The 20,745-nt window shown below is 43.2% G+C and overlaps 1 protein-coding gene across 1 annotated transcript in view; it reads right to left on the bottom strand.

Annotated features, from left to right (window-relative positions):
* Positions 1-2,677: 2,677 nt before the first annotated feature.
* AHNAK2 (AHNAK nucleoprotein 2) overlaps positions 2,678-20,745 on the bottom strand; it is a 144,400-nt gene continuing 126,332 nt past the window's right edge. The window contains exon 8 of the mRNA XM_039533859.1: positions 2,678-20,355. Coding sequence (XP_039389793.1) covers positions 3,738-20,355 — 16,618 coding nt within the window. The 3' untranslated portion in view covers positions 2,678-3,737. The remainder of the gene's footprint in view (positions 20,356-20,745) is intronic.

The raw sequence follows: 20,745 nt of genomic DNA, 5'->3' as shown, positions 1-20,745 counted from the left end.
TACTGTCAGTGTCACACGTGAGTCCAGTTTTCAGCAAGGCTGAAAGGGCACCAGTGAAAAATGCTCACGTCCTTTAAAACAGTATTTTAGTGTTTGTGCCAGTTGACAGCCCAGGAAACTGAAGTCCTCTATCCACAGACAAGGTACTGCCTGGGCAGAGACAATGAGAGCTTCCCTAAAAAGTCCTGGAGAGGTGAGATAGTTCATTTTCCATTGCTATTCAGGCCTTGGCCTCTGCTGAGAATGCCAACAAAGGGACCACTTATGATGGTGGTTTTCTTCCACTTGCACAAGAATGAGACGCCAACTCATTTCAGATAAGCTACCGAACAGCTTTGCATGGTACATTTTCCAGTCACTTCCAGCCAGATGCTTAAAGGTGAAGCTCTCCATAACCCATTACCCAACCCTCTGAGCCATCAAGTAACCTTGAAGGCACTAATTTTTCTGTACAGCTTTATTTTAAAATACAAGTTGTGTTTAATAAATGTGAGGAAGCTTTAATGTCACGTAAAAGTTTATGTAGATTCCTTAGAAAATAAGAGACAAGCAGAAAAACTACTTCAACCAGGTTTCACTCTAACTTTTGCTGCTGCTACTGCTGCAGTTATATATGAGCATATTTAGAACAGTCACCTTATCAATTATGGGAAAATCGTCACTATACTGAAAAAATGCTTTTATTTTGCCTCTTGCTGGAATGGTCACTATTGAATTGACATATACATCGCCTCTAACTGCTGTTTCTTACTCTACTTTAAAATATTTCCAAGGCATTGTCTGTGTAATTGGAATACACCAATTTTAACACGTGGAAGGGAAGTGATGCAGTTTCTTCTGGATTTAAGAGTTTGGGGGAGTGCAGAGGGGCTGTTGAAGATGCATCTGCCCTATTTTTTATGTAGTATATTTCATATTTGGGCTTGCATTCCTCCATTTTCTTTTATTTTTTGCTGAATCACGCACTGTTGTTTTCTCTTTGTTTGTTTTAACCCTTGAAACTGCCTTTCATTTATCACCGGGTCATAAGTTTCTCACAAAGCAGACACCAGACTTCATTGGCTTCCCCGAGCTCTAACTCTCAAATGCTGTCACATTGTAGATGTGTTTTGTTTTCCCTAGCCAACCACTGCATTTGACCATGGGGCAGACTCAGGTCTGGTGGATGTAGGAGAAACTATGCTGAATTCTCTGTTGGCCAGGTTTTCAAAAATGCTCAGCACCAGGTTTCTGAATGGGAGCTTCTGGGCCCTGTTTTTTTTTTTTTTTTTTTTTTTTTTTACTGAACTTGCCTCAATAGGAGAAGTGCTCCTCTGAAGATCTGGGTCCATAGCAGGGGTGGGCAAACTATGGCCCGTGGGTGTGATCCATCCTGCAAGCTGTTTTAAGCCGGCCTGTGAGCCGCACCACGGTTGGCCCCACTCCGTTGCTCCAGCTAGGGCTCTGGGGCGGGGCCGCACCAGACAGCACTGCCCCGCTCCGGCGCTCTGGAAAGAGCCTTCTCAAACCTTCTCGAGGAATAATCTCTTGTGCATCTTTATTGTTTAGACAGTATCTTTGTGTTCTCTAGGTTTGTGCCCCTCTTCTGTACACATCTTAATGAACTCTTATGCTGGCCGTTTCCATTTTCAGTCTCCTTTAGACTGCCACATTAATCTAACTGCTTTCCCTCAAATCCTCCATTTTCCCACTATTGACAGTAGGCTTTTTGGAGAGACTCTCTGTGGGCTTTTCTTTTCTTTACGCTTCACAATTGTTCTTCTTCAATCCAACATATTCATTTTTGCTATGCAGCCAGTGCTGCCTCATGCTGCATTTTCAAGGATTTCCCTCTCTCTGCTTTCTAACAGTCTCACATGTGTAGTGCTATCCAATTCCCATCGGGGCTTCTTAGAGCATTTCATTTTGTGGGGCTAAGAGAGTGCATGCAACACTGGGAGTATTTTAATGTATTTATTGTTAACTATAATTCTCTGTGAGCATGAAATAAGCCTTGAAATCATTGTCTGCTTCTATTTGAATTGCTGTAAAGCAGGATGTCCTTTTTTTCCAGCATCACAGTGGTCATCATTATTGATTCTCTGGTCTGTCTATGCTACTCTTCCTTAGCTCTGTTCTAAGCTGTGTGCCCCTGCCTATGGCCATTCCATCAGCCAGGGATCACTAAAGAAAGCAGCTTGAATGGCCCATTGGGACTGTGTGAGCAGCCAGGCACAACTTAGAGCAGCCCCAAAGGGGTCCAACTTGAACTGAAATAATATTGGTTGTCCAGTACCTCTGTGTGGAAACTGTCGAGAAACGATGGACTTTGTATTGGTGACTGCAGTTTATGTGGAATTCTCCTTTGGGACAGGTGAGAGCTTGAATATGTTAATTTAGCAAGATATGATTTGGGACTCATGAAACATACTCTAGTACAGTCCAGTTTTTTCTTCTGCTGCATTTGCTTAGCCCCAACTAAATTGAATAGGTGGGAACAAAAATATAATATAAAGCAACTGGGATAAAGAAGTGTGAGTGAATATGTGAAAATGCAATATGCAGAATTGGCCAGTACCATGTCTCTTGAAAAAAAGTTCTCCCCCCTCTAACCGAAGTTGCAGCTACATCAACCTTTCAAGCAATGTTCATGCTACTTTATATTGTAGTTTTCATAATAAAAAAATTATCACAATAGTAATGTTACTGCATTTATTATCAATACAGTGACTGTACTGTGAATTGAGAATACATTCAACATTCTAGTAATACATGTACAGTGATGGCTAACATATATGGTACTACCTTTTTGGTCGTGTACTTAAGAGAAGCATTGATATAAACAAAAGGTAAATAACTATTTACATCTTTTTTCTCTGGAAAAACCTTTCCAGTGATTCCACTCACATATGCCCCATTCTATGCATTAACTATTCTGATAAGTATATACATAATGAACTTTCTTACCCCAATTTTTTTTATTCTTCTTCTCAGTTGCCATATTTTATTTTTGTATTTTGAATATGTGAATCAGCAGTATATATTTTTAAGGAATCTGGAGCATTTCCTGAAATTTTAATTTTTTTAAGGCTAAATATTATCCACCCTACTAACTGGGAGGGGGGGAAGGGCGGGGGAAGGATTGTCATATCAACAGTATCATTTCTACTTGTTTGACATTTTAAAATGATCATGGAATACAAATATTGCTCTATCTAAGATAAAGAAAATATATTTTTCATAAGAAAGCAACATCATGGCAGAAATATATTTTATAAAATAAAATCTAAACAGTTATATATATTTCTAGTCCTCATTGCACTAGCTTTATACTCCTTTCTGCAAATAATCTATAACCTAAACACAATTGGCATGTTTTAGAGAATTATATTTAATAAAAGCTTTTCACTATCTTTGCTCCATTCAACACTTTATTTTGTTTGGTTAGGAGAATTTTATCAGACTTTGTTAAAAGTATGAATATCTCCTTGTCTTCAGTAGTTGTGTGTTTCTTTTTGCATACATCTCATGGAAACAAATGTTTCATTAGGACCTACAGTATGTTCATATGCTTACAAATGCCAGTGTAGTGAAGAATGATCCATAGACTGTTTTCATAAGTGTCAGTTTTAAGTTTTGTTCCACTTTCATTTCTTCTGGAAAACTCTTTGGGAAGACAGCATTTTTCTGCATGTGTTTTTCTCTTAGTTTGTTCTACCTTCAGATTTTCCATATACGTTTAGATCAGAAAAAAATACTCATTTGGTGGTCTCTTCAAGAATACTTTGCTGACTAGCTCTTTCCCTCTCCAACAAGATTAATTCAGTTCTTGCTGATGATGTAACTATAGCACCAGAAACGTGGACGTTAGATGAGGTCCCTGTAGTTTCATTTTCTTCACCCTTAATTGTTTCTTCTTTAGGCGTTAAGCTTTCTTCTGCATCAAAAAATGTTTCAGGTTTCTCTGATGGACTTTCATCATCTGAAGTTTTCATTTCTTTTAGATTTGTCTCTTCTTCTTTGTCAATGTTCTTAGCCTTTTTTGATGGGGATGAGAAGCCTAATTTGGGAAATCTAAACCATCCAGTTTTTTCAGTTTGTTTAGAAGAGTCAGTATCTGACGCAGAAGAGTCAACAGGTTGGGTTTCTTCTGGAATTGATTTTTGGACTTCAGGTTTGGAATCTGAGCCTGTGTCATCAACAGAGGAAGAAAACCCAATACTTGGAAGCCAAAATTTGAATCTGCCAGAAGATCTTTTACTGTCAGTTTTTTCTTTTTGATCCTTCATATCTTTTTCTTCATCTTCTGGTATTTTGGCTATTTCATCATCTTTAGAGAGAGGAGATACAGCTATTTCCTCTGGTTGCTTATCAGATTGAGTGTCTCCAAGTTTACTGGAAGGCTGTACTTCAACTGTAAATGTTTTCAATTTTGGCAAACTAACACTGGAAGATATGACATCATTAGATTCATCAGTTTCACTTTGTGATTTGCCAGATAATTTAAACTCAACAGTGTCAGTCTTTTGTATTGCTACCCCTAAATTTGCATCAGAAAGTTTAGGTTGGTGAACTTCACTCTGGGACACCTCATGTTTATATTCTGTATAAGACTGCAGTTTGACTGGCATGTCTAGTTTAACATGTGACTCGGGTATCTTCACTTTGAGAAGTGAAAATCCAAAACTAGCAGTTTTAATTTCTGATGAAGGAATCTCAGATTCTTTCACTATCTGAGAGGAGTAAGTCTCGTGCGTTTTGATATCAACATGTCCAGATTCAACTTCACCTTGTGTCTTTATTTCTTTACCCTCTGCAAGTGGTCCCTGAATCTGTAGTGCTGCTTTTGAAACCGAAGAGTCTGTGGATGGGAGTTTAACGTATACCTCTGAGGTTTTAATGTCACGTTGAGCCAATATTGGAATTTTGACTGATGGTGTTTGGATATTACCACCCGCACACTCTGGTCTTTCTTTAGGGATCCTAGTGCTTACTTCCAGTTTTGGTGTTTCAATGTCAGTACCAGCACCTTTCAAGTCTGTTGCCACTTTTGATGTTGAAATGTCAGTTTCAACTGTGGGTGCATTGTAAGTGAACGCTGGTATTTTTAATTTGGGAATTTTAATATTTACCTCTACACTTTCACTTTTTTTGTCTGGCTTGTCCTTTGAAATCCTGGTTGATGATTCCATAAGGTCTGAACTTGGGCTTTGCAGGTCAATGGAACCATCCGCTTTTTTAAACTGGATTTCTACTATGCCTAGTTCAGTTTTAGGCAGTGAAACATCAGCCTCTAACTTTGGGATAAAGACATCAACTTCAGAACCCTTTGCTTTTGAATGTAACACTCCAAACTTTGGCATCTTAAATTTAGATGTTTTCATTTTGCTTGCTTCATCTCCATCTTCCACTTTCACCCTGACTCCTGCAGATATATCCTTTTCAACACTTTCAGCTGGAAACTGTATTTCATGGTCTACATCACTTATTTCAGAATCCATTTTAATTCCTGGAGCATCTATCTTGGTCTCTTCAAGGTTGGTTTTAATATCAGCAGCATCTCCTGTTCCCTTTGTGGCAGGCCATCCAAATGAGGGTACACTGAATTTTGGCATTTTTAATTTACTTTCTCTTCCTTGAACATCCTTTTCTGTAGATTTTATCACACCCTCTAGCTTTTCAGTTTTAACTCCTGCATCTGCATGTAGAATGTCCAGCTCTACTTTTGGGAGGACATCTAATTTCTTCTGTGTTCCATCCAAAGCAATTTCAACAGATGGTGCTTTGGCTCCTATTTCTGGACTCTTCAGCTCAATGGAATGTTCTGCTGTTGGAACCTCTGCACACTCTGATTTGGCTTTTTGTTCTTGAAGGGTCAGATCACATTTAGGGAGTGTAATGTCAGCTTTTGGTAAGCTGATGTCCACCCTAGTTTTTGAAGTACTAATTTCTGATGTAGAGAGTTCCATCTTAGGTATCATGACTTTTGGAGTATATGTTTTCAATTGTTGTCCTTCAGCACCGCGTTTAACTACATCAGCATAAGTTTCCGTTTCAGGAATGCTCACTTTAATAACCGCTTTTTCTGGAGGTAGTGAAACTTCTGCTTCAAACTTTGATGAGGTAACATCATAACTTTTACCTTTGTGGAGAGAAACTCCCACTTTTGGAATCTCTGCTTTAGCAGATTTGATTTTACCTTCCAAAACATCCTTTCCAGCAGCAAATTCAGTGTCCACATATGGCAATGATATTGCATATTTAGGAGCTTCTATTTCAGTTTTCATTTCAGCAGAAGGAGCACTTACCTGAGACTTTTCCAGGCTCCCTTCACTATCAATGTCACCTCTTTTTTCCTTAGAAGATGACCGACCAAATGTTGGCATTCTGAATTTTGGCATTTTAAACCAGCCCTGATGTTCTTCAGTCTGAATTTCTCCAGACTTCATTTCATGTTCTCCTTGCACTTTCATATCCTCCACCTTAGGGCTTTGAATGGCCACCTCTGTGGTTGAAACAGAAACTGATGGGAGACTAACATCCATCTTTGGAGCTTTACTGTCAGTGATAGAAACTTGAGGCATTTTCATTTTCCCAGCTGAAACCTCTATTTCTGCATCAGAGACATCAGATTTAATTTCTAGTATTGGAGCTTCCGCAGCAATGTCAGCAATATCTGTTGTCATTGTAAGCTGGGGAACTCCAGATTCCATTTTGGGTAAGCTGATCTCACTTTCTGGTCTTTGTCCTTTTGGAAGTGAAATTCCAAACTTTGACTTTTGGAATTTAGGCATTTTCATCTTCCCTTCAAGACTTTCAGCTTTCACTTCTGCTCCATCCACTGCCAATGGTCCTTGAATTCCTGTTTCTGGACTTTTCAGCTCAATGGAAACTTCTGTTGTGGGAAATTTAATACCTGGGGACAAGCTGACATCATCACCAGCAGACCTTAATTTGAGGTCAGCTTGTTGAAGACTCACATCATATGTAGGAAAGGTGGCATCAACCTTAGGTAGGCTAATGTCCATGTCTGATTTGGGAACTTTGATTTCTGGTTTGGAAAATTCCGGAGTAGGAATCTGAACTTTTGGCATTTTTATGCTTATTTGTGCTCCCTCTTCTATGCTTTTGGTATGACTGCTTTCTATATCAGGTATCTGCACTAAGTCTTCTCCATCTCTTTCTGGTTTAGGAACAGTAACATCAGCTTCCACTTTTGGCAGATTCATCTGAGATTTAGGAGGCTTAATTTTGGAGAATGAAATTTTAGGCATGATAAATTGAGGCTTTTTAATTTGGCTTTTTTGTTCTTCTTTTCCTGTAGATATTTCAATATCAAGATCCATGCTTGGACCCTGATCCTTAGTTACAATTTCTGCTAATTTTGTGTCTGTTTTGCCTGATGATACGGTAATTTTAGGCTCTTCCAGAAGTGCTTCAGAATCAGCTTTAATGCTTGCTTCTTTTTTTGGTGACCAACTAAATGATGGCAATTTGAATTTTGGCAACTTGAAATGTCCTTCTTTCCCTTCCATATCTGTATCTCCAGGTTTTATTTCTTCTTCAACCATTGTTGCTTTAGATGCCATATTTGAATCTTGAATGCTAATCTCTGTAATTGGAACAGAAACGTTGGATTGGAGGTTAATGTCAACTTTGGGTGTCTTAATATCAGCTTCAGATATTTTCAGCATTTTGATTTTCCAGCCTGAAGAGTCTGTTTCTGCATTAGGGATGGCAGATTCAACTTCTACTGTTGGTGCTTCCACAGCAATGTCAACAATATCTGTCATTGCTTTTAGCTGGGGAACATCAGCTTCCATTTTGGATAAGCTGATCTCACTCTCTGGCACTTTCCCTTTAGGATGTGAAATTCCAAACTTTGGATTTTGGAATTTGGGCATTTTAATCTTCCCTTCAAGACCTTCAACTTTCATCTCTGCTCCATCCACAGCAATTCCAGCTGATATTCCTTCAACTCCTGTTTCTGGACTTTGCAACTCTGTGAATCCTTCTGATGTTGGAATCTTAATATCTGGGGCTGACAGGCTGACATCAGCACCAGCAGACCTCAATTTCAAGTCAGCTTGTTGAATAGTCGCATCATATGTAGGAAGCGTGAGATCAACCGTAGGTAAGCTAACATCCACATCCATTTTGGGAGCTTTGGTTTCTGGTTTTGAAAATTCTGAAGTAGAGATCTTAAACTTTGGCATTCTTATGGCTATTCCTTCTCCATCTCCACTGCTTCCTTTCTCTGATATCTGCACTGAAACATCTCCTTCATTTTCTGGTTTAGGACCACTAACATCACTTTCCAGTTTTGGCAGAGAGATCTGTCCTTTGTGACCCTTCATTTTAGGAAGTGATATCTTTGGCATGCTGAACTGAGGCTTTTTAATTTTGCCCATCTCATCATCTTTTTCTATAGGCATATCACTTTCGAGATCCACACTTGGGCACTGAACGTCAGCTACAGTTAATGGTAGTTCAGCTTCTGTTTCTCCTAACGAAGAGGCCAAAGTAGGCTCCTCAAAGGTTGCTTCAGTATCACATGTAACAAGTGCTTCTTTCTTTGGTGACCAGCTAAATGATGGGACTTTGAATTTTGGCATTTTGAACTTGCTTTCTTTTCCTTTAGCCTCTTTATCTGTGACCTTTATTTCACCTTCTATCTCCACCGCTTTAGCTGTTGCTTCTGGGCCCTTAATCTCCACCTCGGCCTTTGGAAGAGAAACATCTACTGACGGGAGCATGATGTCCACCTTTGGTGCTGGAATGTCTGCTTTCGGCATTTTGGACATTTTGAGTGATGGCATTTGTATTTTCCAGCCGGAAGCTTCAGTCTCTACGTCGGGAAGATCGGCTTCCACTGCTAACGTCGGGGTTTCCACGCCGATTGCACCCACTTGGCCTTTGACTTTTGGCTTGGGAATGTCAGCTTCCATTTTGGGTAAACTGATCTCGCCTTCTGGCACTTTACCTTTTGGAAGTGAAACTCCAAACTTTGGCTTTTCAAATTTAGGCATTTGAATTTTCCCTTCCAAACTGGCAGCTTTCCCCTCTCGTCCCTCCACTGTAACTTCAACGGATGGCTCTTTCACTTCCATCCCAGGACCCTTCAGCTGAATAGAACCTTCTATTTTAGGCATCTTGACTCCAGGTGCTGAGATTTTGACATCTCCGGGAACAGAGGCTGCTTTCAGGTCAGCTTCTTGAAGACTGACATCACATGTCGGAAGTGTGACATCGACTTTGGGTAAAGTAACATCCACGTCTATTTTGGGAGCTTTGATTTTAGGTTTAGAAAATCCTAGAGAAGGCATCTTGACTTTTGGCATGTGTATTTTCATCCCTGTTGCCTCAGCTTTCCCTGTCTCAACTTCAATACGGCTTTCCATGTCGGGAACTTTCACTTCAAATCCCCCCTCTTTAATTTCGGCTTGTGATTTGGGAAGGGAAATATCTGCCTCCACCTTTGGCAGACTGACCTGTACCTGGGGAGCCTTGACCTCAGGAAGCTTCACACTTGGCAGCTTAACATCAGGCATTTTAATTTTTCCCTTCTCATCATCTTTTCCTGCAGAAGTCCCGATTTCCAGTTCAACACTTGGAGCCTGGATTGCAGGTCCTGACACTGTTATCTCTCCTTCTGCCCTGGCTGATGGCACTGTCACCTGGGGCTCTTTCAGGCTTGCTTCAACATATGCTACTCCACCACCAGTCTCCTTTGTGGTCGACCAGCCAAATGAAGGCATACTGAATTTTGGCATTTTGAATTTACTTTCTTTTCCTTTAACATCTTTATCTGTGGCTTTTATTTCACCTTCGATCTGCACCGCTTTCGCTGTTGCTTCTGGGCCCTTAATCTCCACCTCGGCCTTTGGAAGAGAAACATCTACTGATGGGAGCGTGATGTCCACCTTTGGTGCTGGAATGTCTGCTTTCGGCATTTTGGACATTTTGAGTGATGGCATTTGTATTTTCCAGCCGGAAGCTTCAGTCTCTACGTCGGGAAGATCGGCTTCCACTGCTAGCGTCGGGGTTTCCACGCCGATGGCACCCACTTGGCCTTTGACTTTTGGCTTGGGAATGTCAGCTTCCATTTTGGGTAAACTGATCTCGCCTTCTGGCACTTTGCCTTTTGGAAGTGAAACTCCAAACTTTGGCTTTTCAAATTTAGGCATTTGAATTTTCCCTTCCAAACTGGCAGCTTTCCCCTCTGGTCCCTCCACTGTAATTTCAACGGATGGCTCTTTCACTTCCATCCCAGGGCCCTTCAGCTGAATAGAACCTTCTATTTTAGGCATCTTGACTCCAGGTGCTGAGATTTTGACATCTCCGGGAACAGAGGCTGCTTTCAGGTCAGCTTCTTGAAGACTGACATCACAAGTTGGAAGTGTGACATCGACTTTGGGTAAAGTAACATCCACGTCTACTTTGGGAGCTTTGATTTTAGGTTTAGAAAATCCTAGAGAAGGCATCTTGACTTTTGGCATGTGTATTTTCATCCCTGTTGACTCAGCTTTCGCTGTCTCAACTTCAATACGGCTTTCCATGTCGGGAACTTTCACTTCAAATCCCCCCTCTTTAATTTCGGCTTGTGATTTGGGAAGGGAAATATCTGCCTCCACCTTTGGCAGACTGACCTGTACCTGGGGAGCCTTGACCTCAGGAAGCTTCACACTTGGCAGCTTAACATCAGGCATTTTAATTTTTCCCTTCTCATCATCTATTCCTGCAGAAGTCCTGATTTCCAGTTCAACATTTGGAGCCTGGATTGCAGGTCCTGACATTGTTATCTCTCCTTCTGCCCTGGCTGATGGCACTGTCACCTGGGGCTCTTTCAGGTTTGCTTCAACATCTGCTACTCCACCACTGGTCTCTTTTGAGGTGGACCAGCCAAATGAAGGCATACTGAATTTTGGCATTTTGAATTTACTTTCTTTTCCTTTGGCATCTTTATCTGTGGCTTTTATTTCACCTCCTATCTCCACCGCTTTCGCTTTTGCTTCTGGGCCCTTAATCTCCAACTCAGCCTTTAGAAGAGAAACATCTACTGATGGGAGGGTGATGTCCACCTTTGGTGCTGGAATGTCTACTTTCGGCATTTTGGACATTTTGAGTGATGGCATTTGTATTTTCCATCCAGAAGCTTCAGTTTCTACGTCAGGAACATCAGCTTCCACTGCTAGCGTCGGGGTTTCCACGACGATTGCACCCAGTTGGCCTTTGACTTTTGGCTTGGGAATGTCAGCTTCCATTTTGGGTAAACTGATCTCGCCTTCTGGCACTTTGCCTTTTGGAAGTGAAACTCCAAACTTTGGCTTTTCAAATTTAGGCATTTGAATTTTCTCTTCCAAACTGCCAGCTTTCCCCTCTGGTCCCTCTACTGTAATTTCAACGGATGGCTCTTTCACTTCCATCCCAGGACCCTTCAGCTGAATGGAACCTTCTATTTTGGGCATCTTGACTACAGGTGCAGAGATTTTGACATCTCCGGGAACAGAGGCTGCTTTCAGGTCAGCTTCTTGAAGACTGACATCACACGTTGGAAGTGTGACATCGACTTTGGGTAAAGTAACATCCACGTCTACTTTGGGAGCTTTGATTTTAGGTTTAGAAAATCCTAGAGAAGGCATCTTGACTTTTGGCATGTGTATTTTCATCCCTGTTGCCTCAGCTTTCCCTGTCTCAACTTCAATACGGCTTTCCATGTCGGGAACTTTCACTTCAAATCCCCCATCTTTAATTTTGGCTTGTGATTTGGGAAGGGAAATATCTGCATCCACCTTTGGCAGACTGACCTGTACCTGGGGAGCTTTGACCTCAGGAAGCTTCACACTTGGCAGATTAACATCAGGCATTTTAATTTTTCCCTTCTCACCATCTTTTCCTGCGGAAGTCCCGATTTCCAGTTCAACACTTGGAGCCTGGATTGCAGGTCCTGACATTGTTATCTCTCCTTCTGCCCTGGCTGATGGCATTGTCACCTGGGGCTCTTTCAGGCTTGCTTCAACATCTGCTACTCCACCACCAGTCTCCTTAGTGGTCGACCAGCCAAATGAAGGCATGCCAAATGTTGGCATTTTGAATTTACTTTCTTTTCCTTTAGCATCTTTATCTGTGACTTTTATTTCACCTTCTATCTCCACCGCTTTAGCTGTTGCTTCTGGGCCCTTAATCTCCACCTCAGCCTTTGGAATAGAAACATCTACTGATGGGAGAGTGATGTCCACCTTTGATGCTTGAATGTCTGCTTTCGGCATTTTGGGCATTTTGAGTGATGGCATTCGTATTTTCCAGCCGGAAGCTTCAGTCCCTACATCGGGAACATCGGCTTCCACTGCTAGCGTCGGGGTTTCCACGCCGATGGCACCCACTTGGCCTTTGACTTTTGGCGCAGGAATGTCAGCTTCCATTTTGGGTAAACTGATCTCGCCTTCTGGCACCTTGTCTTTTGGAAGTGAAACTCCAAACTTTGGCTTTTCAAATTTAGGCATTTGAATTTTCCCTTCCAAACTGCCAGCTTTCCCCTTTGGTCCCTCCACTGTAATTTCAGCTGATGGCTCTTTTGCTTCAATCCCTGGACCCTTCAGCTCAATGGAACCTTCTATTTCAGGCATCTTGACTCCAGGTGCTGAGATTTTGACATCTCTGGGAACAGAGGCAGCTTTCAGGTCAGCTTCTTGAAGACTGACATCACACATTGGAAGTGTGACATCGACTTTGGGTAAAGTAACATCCACATCTACTTTGGGAGCTTTGATTTCTGGTTTAGAAAATCCCATAGAAGGCATCTTGACTTTTGGCATGTGTATTTTCATCCCTGTTGCCTCAGTTTTCCCTGTCTCAACTTCAATACGGCTTTGCATGTCGGGAACTTTCACTTCAAATCCCCCATCTTTAATTTTGGCTTGTGATTTGGGAAGGGAAATATCTGCCTCCACCTTTGGCAGACTGACCTGTACCTGGGGAGCCTTGACCTCGGGAAGCTTCACACTTGGCAGCTTAACATCAGGCATTTTAATTTTTCCCTTCTCACCATCTTTTCCTGCGGAAGTCCCGATTTCCAGTTCAACACTTGGAGCCTGGATTGCAGGTCCTGACATTGTTATCTCTCCTTCTGCCCTGGCTGATGGCATTGTCACCTGGGGCTCTTTCAGGCTTGCTTCAACATCTGCTACTCCACCACCAGTCTCCTTAGTGGTCGACCAGCCAAATGAAGGCATGCCAAATGTTGGCATTTTGAATTTACTTTCTTTTCCTTTAGCATCTTTATCTGTGACCTTTATTTCACCTTCTATCTCCACCGCTTTAGCTGTTGCTTCTGGGCCCTTAATCTCCACCTCGGCCTTTGGAATAGAAACATCTACTGATGGGAGAGTGATGTCCACCTTTGGTGCTGGAATGTCTGCTTTCGGCATTTTGGACATTTTGAGTGATGGCATTCGTATTTTCCAGCCGGAAGCTTCAGTCTCTACGTCGGGAAGATCGGCTTCCACTGCTAGCGTCGGGGTTTCCACGACGATTGCACCCAGTTGGCCTTTGACTTTTGGCTTCGGAATGTCAGCTTCCATTTTGGGTAAACTGATCTCGCCTTCTGTCACTTTGCCTTTTGGAAGTGAAACTCCAAATTTTGGCTTTTCAGATTTAGGCATTTGAATGTTCCCTTCCAAACTGGCAGCTTTCCCCTCTGGTTCCTCCACTGTAATTTCAACGGATGGCTCTTTCACTTCCATCCGAGGACCCTTCAGCTGAATAGAACCTTCTATTTTGGGCATCTTGACTACAGGTGCTGAGATTTTGACATCTCTGGGAACAGAGGCTGCTTTCAGGTCAGCTTCTTGAAGACTGACATCACACGTTGGAAGTGTGACATCGACTTTGGGTAAAGTAACATCCACGTCTACTTTGGGAGCTTTGATTTTAGGTTTAGAAAATCCTAGAGAAGGCATCTTGACTTTTGGCATGTGTATTTTCATCCCTGTTGCCTCAGCTTTCCCTGTCTCAACTTCAATACGGCTTTCCATGTCAGGAACTTTCACTTCAAATCCCCCATCTTTAATTTTGGCTTGTGATTTGGGAAGGGAAATATCTGCCTCCACCTTTGGCAGACTGACCTGTACCTGGGGAGCCTTGACCTCGGGAAGCTTCACACTTGGCAGCTTAACATCAGGCATTTTAATTTTTCCCTTCTCACCATGTTTTCCTGCGGAAGTCCCGATTTCCAGTTCAACACTTGGAGCCTGGATTGCAGGTCCTGACATTGTTATCTCTCCTTCTGCCCTGGCTGATGGCATTGTCACCTGGGGCTCTTTCAGGCTTGCTTCAACATCTGCTACTCCCCCACTAGTCTCTTTTGTGGTGGACCAGCCAAATGAAGGCATGCCAAATGTTGGCATTTTGAATTTACTATCTTTTCCTTTAGCATCTTTATCTGTGACCTTTATTTCACCTTCTATCTCCACCGCTTTAGCTGTTGCTTCTGGGCCCTTAATCTCCAACTCAGCCTTTGGAAGAGAAACATCTACTGATGGGAGGGTGATGTCCACCTTTGGTGCTGGAATGTCTACTTTCGGCATTTTGGACATTTTGAGTGATGGCATTTGTATTTTCCATCCAGAAGCTTCAGTTTCTACGTCAGGAACATCAGCTTCCACTGCTAGCGTCGGGGTTTCCACCCCGATTGCACCCACTTGGCCTTTGACTTTTGGCTTGGGAATGTCAGCTTCCATTTTGGGTAAACTGATCTCGCCTTCTGGCACTTTGCCTTTTGGAAGTGAAACTCCAAACTTTGGCTTTTCAAATTTAGGCATTTGAATTTTCCCTTCCAAACTGCCAGCTTTCCCCTCTGGTCCCTGCACTGTAATTTCAGCTGATGGCTCTTTCGCTTCAATCCCTGGACCCTTCAGCTCAATGGAACCTTCTATTTTGGGCATCTTTACTCCAGGTGCAGAGATTTTGACATCTCCGGGAACAGAGGCAGCTTTCAGGTCAGCTTCTTGAAGACTGACATCACACGTTGGAAGTGTGACATCGACTTTGGGTAAAGTAACATCCACGTCTACTTTGGGAGCTTTGATTTTAGGTTTAGAAAATCCTAGAGAAGGCATCTTGACTTTTGGCATGTGTATTTTCATCCCTGTTGCCTCAGCTTTCCCTGTCTCAACTTCAATACGGCTTTCCATGTCGGGAACTTTCACTTCAAATCCCCCATCTTTAATTTTGGCTTGTGATTTGGGAAGGGAAATATCTGCCTCCACCTTTGGCAGACTGACCTGTACCTGGGGAGCCTTGACCTCAGGAAGCTTCACACTTGGCAGCTTAACATCAGGCATTTTAATTTTTCCCTTCTCATCATCTATTCCTGCAGAAGTCCTGATTTCCAGTTCAACATTTGGAGCCTGGATTGCAGGTCCTGACATTGTTATCTCTCCTTCTGCCCTGGCTGATGGCACTGTCACCTGGGGCTCTTTCAGGTTTGCTTCAACATCTGCTACTCCACCACTGGTCTCTTTTGAGGTGGACCAGCCAAATGAAGGCATACTGAATTTTGGCATTTTGAATTTACTTTCTTTTCCTTTGGCATCTTTATCTGTGGCTTTTATTTCACCTTCTATCTCCACCGCTTTCGCTTTTGCTTCTGGGCCCTTAATCTCCAACTCAGCCTTTGGAAGAGAAACATCTACTGATGGGAGGGTGATGTCCACCTTTGGTGCTGGAATGTCTACTTTCGGCATTTTGGACATTTTGAGTGATGGCATTTGTATTTTCCATCCAGAAGCTTCAGTTTCTACGTCAGGAACATCAGCTTCCACTGCTAGCGTCGGGGTTTCCACGACGATTGCACCCACTTGGCCTTTGACTTTTGGCTTAGGAATGTCAGCTTCCATTTTGGGTAAACTGATCTCGCCTTCTGGCACCTTGTCTTTTGGAAGTGAAACTCCAAACTTTGGCTTTTCAAATTTAGGCATTTGAATTTTCCCTTCCAAACTGCCAGCTTTCCCCTTTGGTCCCTCCACTGTAATTTCAGCTGATGGCTCTTTCGCTTCAATCCCTGGACCCTTCAGCTCAATGGAACCTTCTATTTTGAGCATCTTGACTCCAGGTGCTGAGATTTTGACATCTCTGGGAACAGAGGCAGCTTTCAGGTCAGCTTCTTGAAGACTGACATCACACGTTGGAAGTGTGACATCGACTTTGGGTAAAGTAACATCCACATCTACTTTGGGAGCTTTGATTTCTGGTTTAGAAAATCCCATAGAAGGCATCTTGACTTTTGGCATGTGTATTTTCATCCCTGTTGCCTCAGCTTTCCCTGTCTCAACTTCAATACGGCTTTCCATGTCGGGAACTTTCACTTCAAATCCCCCCTCTTTAATTTCGGCTTGTGATTTGGGAAGGGAAATATCTGCCTCCACCTTTGGCAGACTGACCTGTACCTGGGGAGCCTTGACCTCGGGAAGCTTCACACTTGGCAGCTTAACATCAGGCATTTTAATTTTTCCCTTCTCACCATGTTTTCCTGCGGAAGTCCCGATTTCCAGTTCAACACTTGGAGCCTGGATTGCAGGTCCTGACATTGTTATCTCTCCTTCTGCCCTGGCTGATGGCATTGTCACCTGGGGCTCTTTCAGGCTTGCTTCAACATCTGCTACTCCCCCACTAGTCTCTTTTGTGGTGGACCAGCCAAATGAAGGCATGCCAAATGTTGGCATTTTGAATTTACTTTCTTTTCCTTTAGCATCTTTATCTGTGACCTTTATTTCACCTTCTATCTCCACCGCTTTAGCTGTTGCTTCTGGGCCCTTAATCTCCACCTCAGCCTTTGGAATAGAAACATCTACTGATGGGAGAGTGATGTCCACCTTTGATGCTTGAATGTCTGCTTTCGGCATTTTGGACATTTTGAGTGATGGCATTTGTATTTTCCATCCAGAAGCTTCAGTTTCTACGTCAGGAACATCAGCTTCCACTGCTAGCGTCGGGTTTCCACCGATTGCACCCACTTGGCCTTTGACTTTTGGCTTGGGAATGTCAGCTTCCATTTTGGGTAAACTGATCTCGCCTTCTGGCACTTTGCCTTTTGGAAGTGAAACTCCAAACTTTGGCTTTTCAAATTTAGGCATTTGAATTTTCCCTTCCAAACTGCCAGCTTTCCCCTCTGGTCCTTGCACTGTAATTTCAGCTGATGGCTCTTTCGCTTCAATCCCTGGACCCTTCAGCTCAATGGAACCTTCTATTTTGGGCATCTTTACTCCAGGTGCAGAGATTTTGACATCTCCGGGAACAGAGGCAGCTTTCAGGTCAGCTTCTTGAAGACTGACATCACACGTTGGAAGTGTGACATCGACTTTGGGTAAAGTAACATCCACGTCTACTTTGGGAGCTTTGATTTTAGGTTTAGAAAATCCTAGAGAAGGCATCTTGACTTTTGGCATGTGTATTTTCATCCCTGTTGACTCAGCTTTCCCTGTCTCAACTTCAATACGGCTTTCCATGTCGGGAACTTTCACTTCAAATCCCCCCTCTTTAATTTCGGCTTGTGATTTGGGAAGGGAAATATCTGCCTCCACCTTTGGCAGACTGACCTGTACCTGGGGAGCCTTGACCTCAGGAAGCTTCACACTTGGCAGCTTAACATCAGGCATTTTAATTTTTCCCTTCTCATCATCTATTCCTGCAGAAGTCCTGATTTCCAGTTCAACATTTGGAGCCTGGATTGCAGGTCCTGACATTGTTATCTCTCCTTCTGCCCTGGCTGATGGCACTGTCACCTGGGGCTCTTTGAGGCTTGCTTCAACATCTGCTACTCCACCACTGGTCTCTTTTGAGGTGGACCAGCCAAATGAAGGCATACTGAATTTTGGCATTTTGAATTTACTTTCTTTTCCTTTGGCATCTTTATCTGTGGCTTTTATTTCACCTTCTATCTCCACCGCTTTCGCTTTTGCTTCTGGGCCCTTAATCTCCAACTCAGCCTTTGGAAGAGAAACATCTACTGATGGGAGGGTGATGTCCACCTTTGGTGCTGGAATGTCTACTTTCGGCATTTTGGACATTTTGAGTGATGGCATTTGTATTTTCCATCCAGAAGCTTCAGTTTCTACGTCAGGAACATCAGCTTCCACTGCTAGCGTCGGGGTTTCCACGACGATTGCACCCAGTTGGCCTTTGACTTTTGGCTTGGGAATGTCAGCTTCCATTTTGGGTAAACTGATCTCGCCTTCTGGCACTTTGCCTTTTGGAAGTGAAACTCCAAACTTTGGCTTTTCAAATTTAGGCATTTGAATTTTCTCTTCCAAACTGCCAGCTTTCCCCTCTGGTCCCTCTACTGTAATTTCAACGGATGGCTCTTTTGCTTCAATCCCTGGACCCTTCAGCTCAATGGAACCTTCTATTTTGGGCATCTTGACTCCAGGTGCAGAGATTTTGACATCTCCGGGAACAGAGGCAGCTTTCAGGTCAGCTTCTTGAAGACTGACATCACACGTTGGAAGTGTGACATCGACTTTGGGTAAAGTAACATCCACATCTACTTTGGGAGCTTTGATTTCTGGTTTAGAAAATCCCATAGAAGGCATCTTGACTTTTGGCATGTGTATTTTCATCCCTGTTGCCTCAGCTTTCCCTGTCTCAACTTCAATACGGCTTTCCATGTCGGGAACTTTCACTTCAAATCCCCCATCTTTAATTTTGGCTTGTGATTTGGGAAGGGAAATATCTGCATCCACCTTTGGCAGACTGACCTGTACCTGGGGAGCTTTGACCTCTGGAAGCTTCACACTTGGCAGCTTAACATCAGGCATTTTAATTTTTCCCTTCTCACCATCTTTTCCTGCGGAAGTCCCGATTTCCAGTTCAACACTTGGAGCCTGGATTGCAGGTCCTGACATTGTTATCTCTCCTTCTGCCCTGGCTGATGGCATTGTCACCTGGGGCTCTTTCAGGCTTGCTTCAACATCTGCTACTCCCCCACTAGTCTCTTTTGTGGTGGACCAGCCAAATGAAGGCATGCCAAATGTTGGCATTTTGAATTTACTTTCTTTTCCTTTAGCATCTTTATCTGTGACCTTTATTTCACCTTCTATCTCCACCGCTTTAGCTGTTGCTTCTGGGCCCTTAATCTCCACCTCGGCCTTTGGAATAGAAACATCTACTGATGGGAGAGTGATGTCCACCTTTGATGCTTGAATGTCTGCTTTCGGCATTTTGGGCATTTTGAGTGATGGCATTCGTATTTTCCAGCCGGAAGCTTCAGTCCCTACGTCGGGAATATCGGCTTCCACTGCTAGCGTCGGGGTTTCCACGCCGATGGCACCCACTTGGCCTTTGACTTTTGGCTTAGGAATGTCAGCTTCCATTTTGGGTAAACTGATCTCGCCTTCTGGCACCTTGTCTTTTGGAAGTGAAACTCCAAACTTTGGCTTTTCAAATTTAGGCATTTGAATTTTCCCTTCCAAACTGCCAGCTTTCCCCTTTGGTCCCTCCACTGTAATTTCAGCTGATGGCTCTTTCGCTTCAATCCCTGGACCCTTCAGCTCAATGGAACCTTCTATTTCGGGCATCTTGACTCCAGATGCTGAGATTTTGACATCTCTGGGAACAGAGGCAGCTTTCAGGTCAGCTTCTTGAAGACTGACATCACACGTTGGAAGTGTGACATCGACTTTGGGTAAAGTAACATCCACATCTACTTTGGGAGCTTTGATTTCTGGTTTAGAAAATCCCATAGAAGGCATCTTGACTTTTGGCATGTGTATTTTCATCCCTGTTGCCTCAGCTTTCCCTGTCTCAACTTCAATACGGCTTTCCATGTCGGAAACTTTCACTTCAAATCCCCCCTCTTTAATTTCGGCTTGTGATTTGGGAAGGGAAATATCTGCCTCCACCTTTGGCAGACTGACCTGTACCTGGGGAGCCTTGACCTCGGGAAACTTCACACTTGGCAGCTTAACATCAGGCATTTTAATTTTTCCCTTCTCACCATCTTTTCCTGCGGAAGTCCCGATTTCCAGTTCAACACTTGGAGCCTGGATTGCAGGTCCTGACATTGTTATCTCTCCTTCTGCCCTGGCTGATGGCATTGTCACCTGGGGCTCTTTCAGGCTTGCTTCAACATCTGCTACTCCCCCACTAGTCTCTTTTGTGGTGGACCAGCCAAATGAAGGCATGCCAAATGTTGGCATTTTGAATTTACTTTCTTTTCCTTTAGCATCTTTATCTGTGACCTTTATTTCACCTTCTATCTCCACCGCTTTAGCTGTTGCTTCTGGGCCCTTAATCTCCACCTCGTCTTTTGGAAGAGAAACATCTATTGATGGGAGAGTGATGTCCACCTTTGATGCTTGAATGTCTGCTTTCGGCATTTTGGGCATTTTGAGTGATGGCATTTGTATTTTCCAGCCGGAAGCTTCAGTCTCTACGTCGGGAACATCGGCTTCCACTGCTAGCGTCGTGGTTTCCACGCCGATGGCACCCACTTGGCCTTTGACTTTTGGCTTGGGAATGTCAGCTTCTATTTTGGGTAAACTGATCTCACCTTCTGGCACCTTGTCTTTTGGAAGTGAAACTCCAAACTTTGGCTTTTCAAATTTAGGCATTTGAATTTTCCCTTCCAAACTGCCAGCTTTCCCCTCTGGTCCCTGCACTGTAATTTCAGCTGACGGCTCTTTTGCTTCAATCCCTGGACCCTTCAGCTCAATGGAAACTTCTATTTTGGGCATCTTTACTCCAGGTGCAGAGATTTTGACATCTCCGGGA

The sequence above is a fragment of the Mauremys reevesii genome, linkage group 4, assembly GCF_016161935.1.
Source record: "Mauremys reevesii isolate NIE-2019 linkage group 4, ASM1616193v1, whole genome shotgun sequence".
In the NCBI taxonomy this organism is placed as follows: domain Eukaryota; kingdom Metazoa; phylum Chordata; order Testudines; family Geoemydidae; genus Mauremys; species Mauremys reevesii.
Note: the sequence above shows the minus strand (reverse complement) of the source record. Positions and strands in the feature narration are given on the sequence as shown.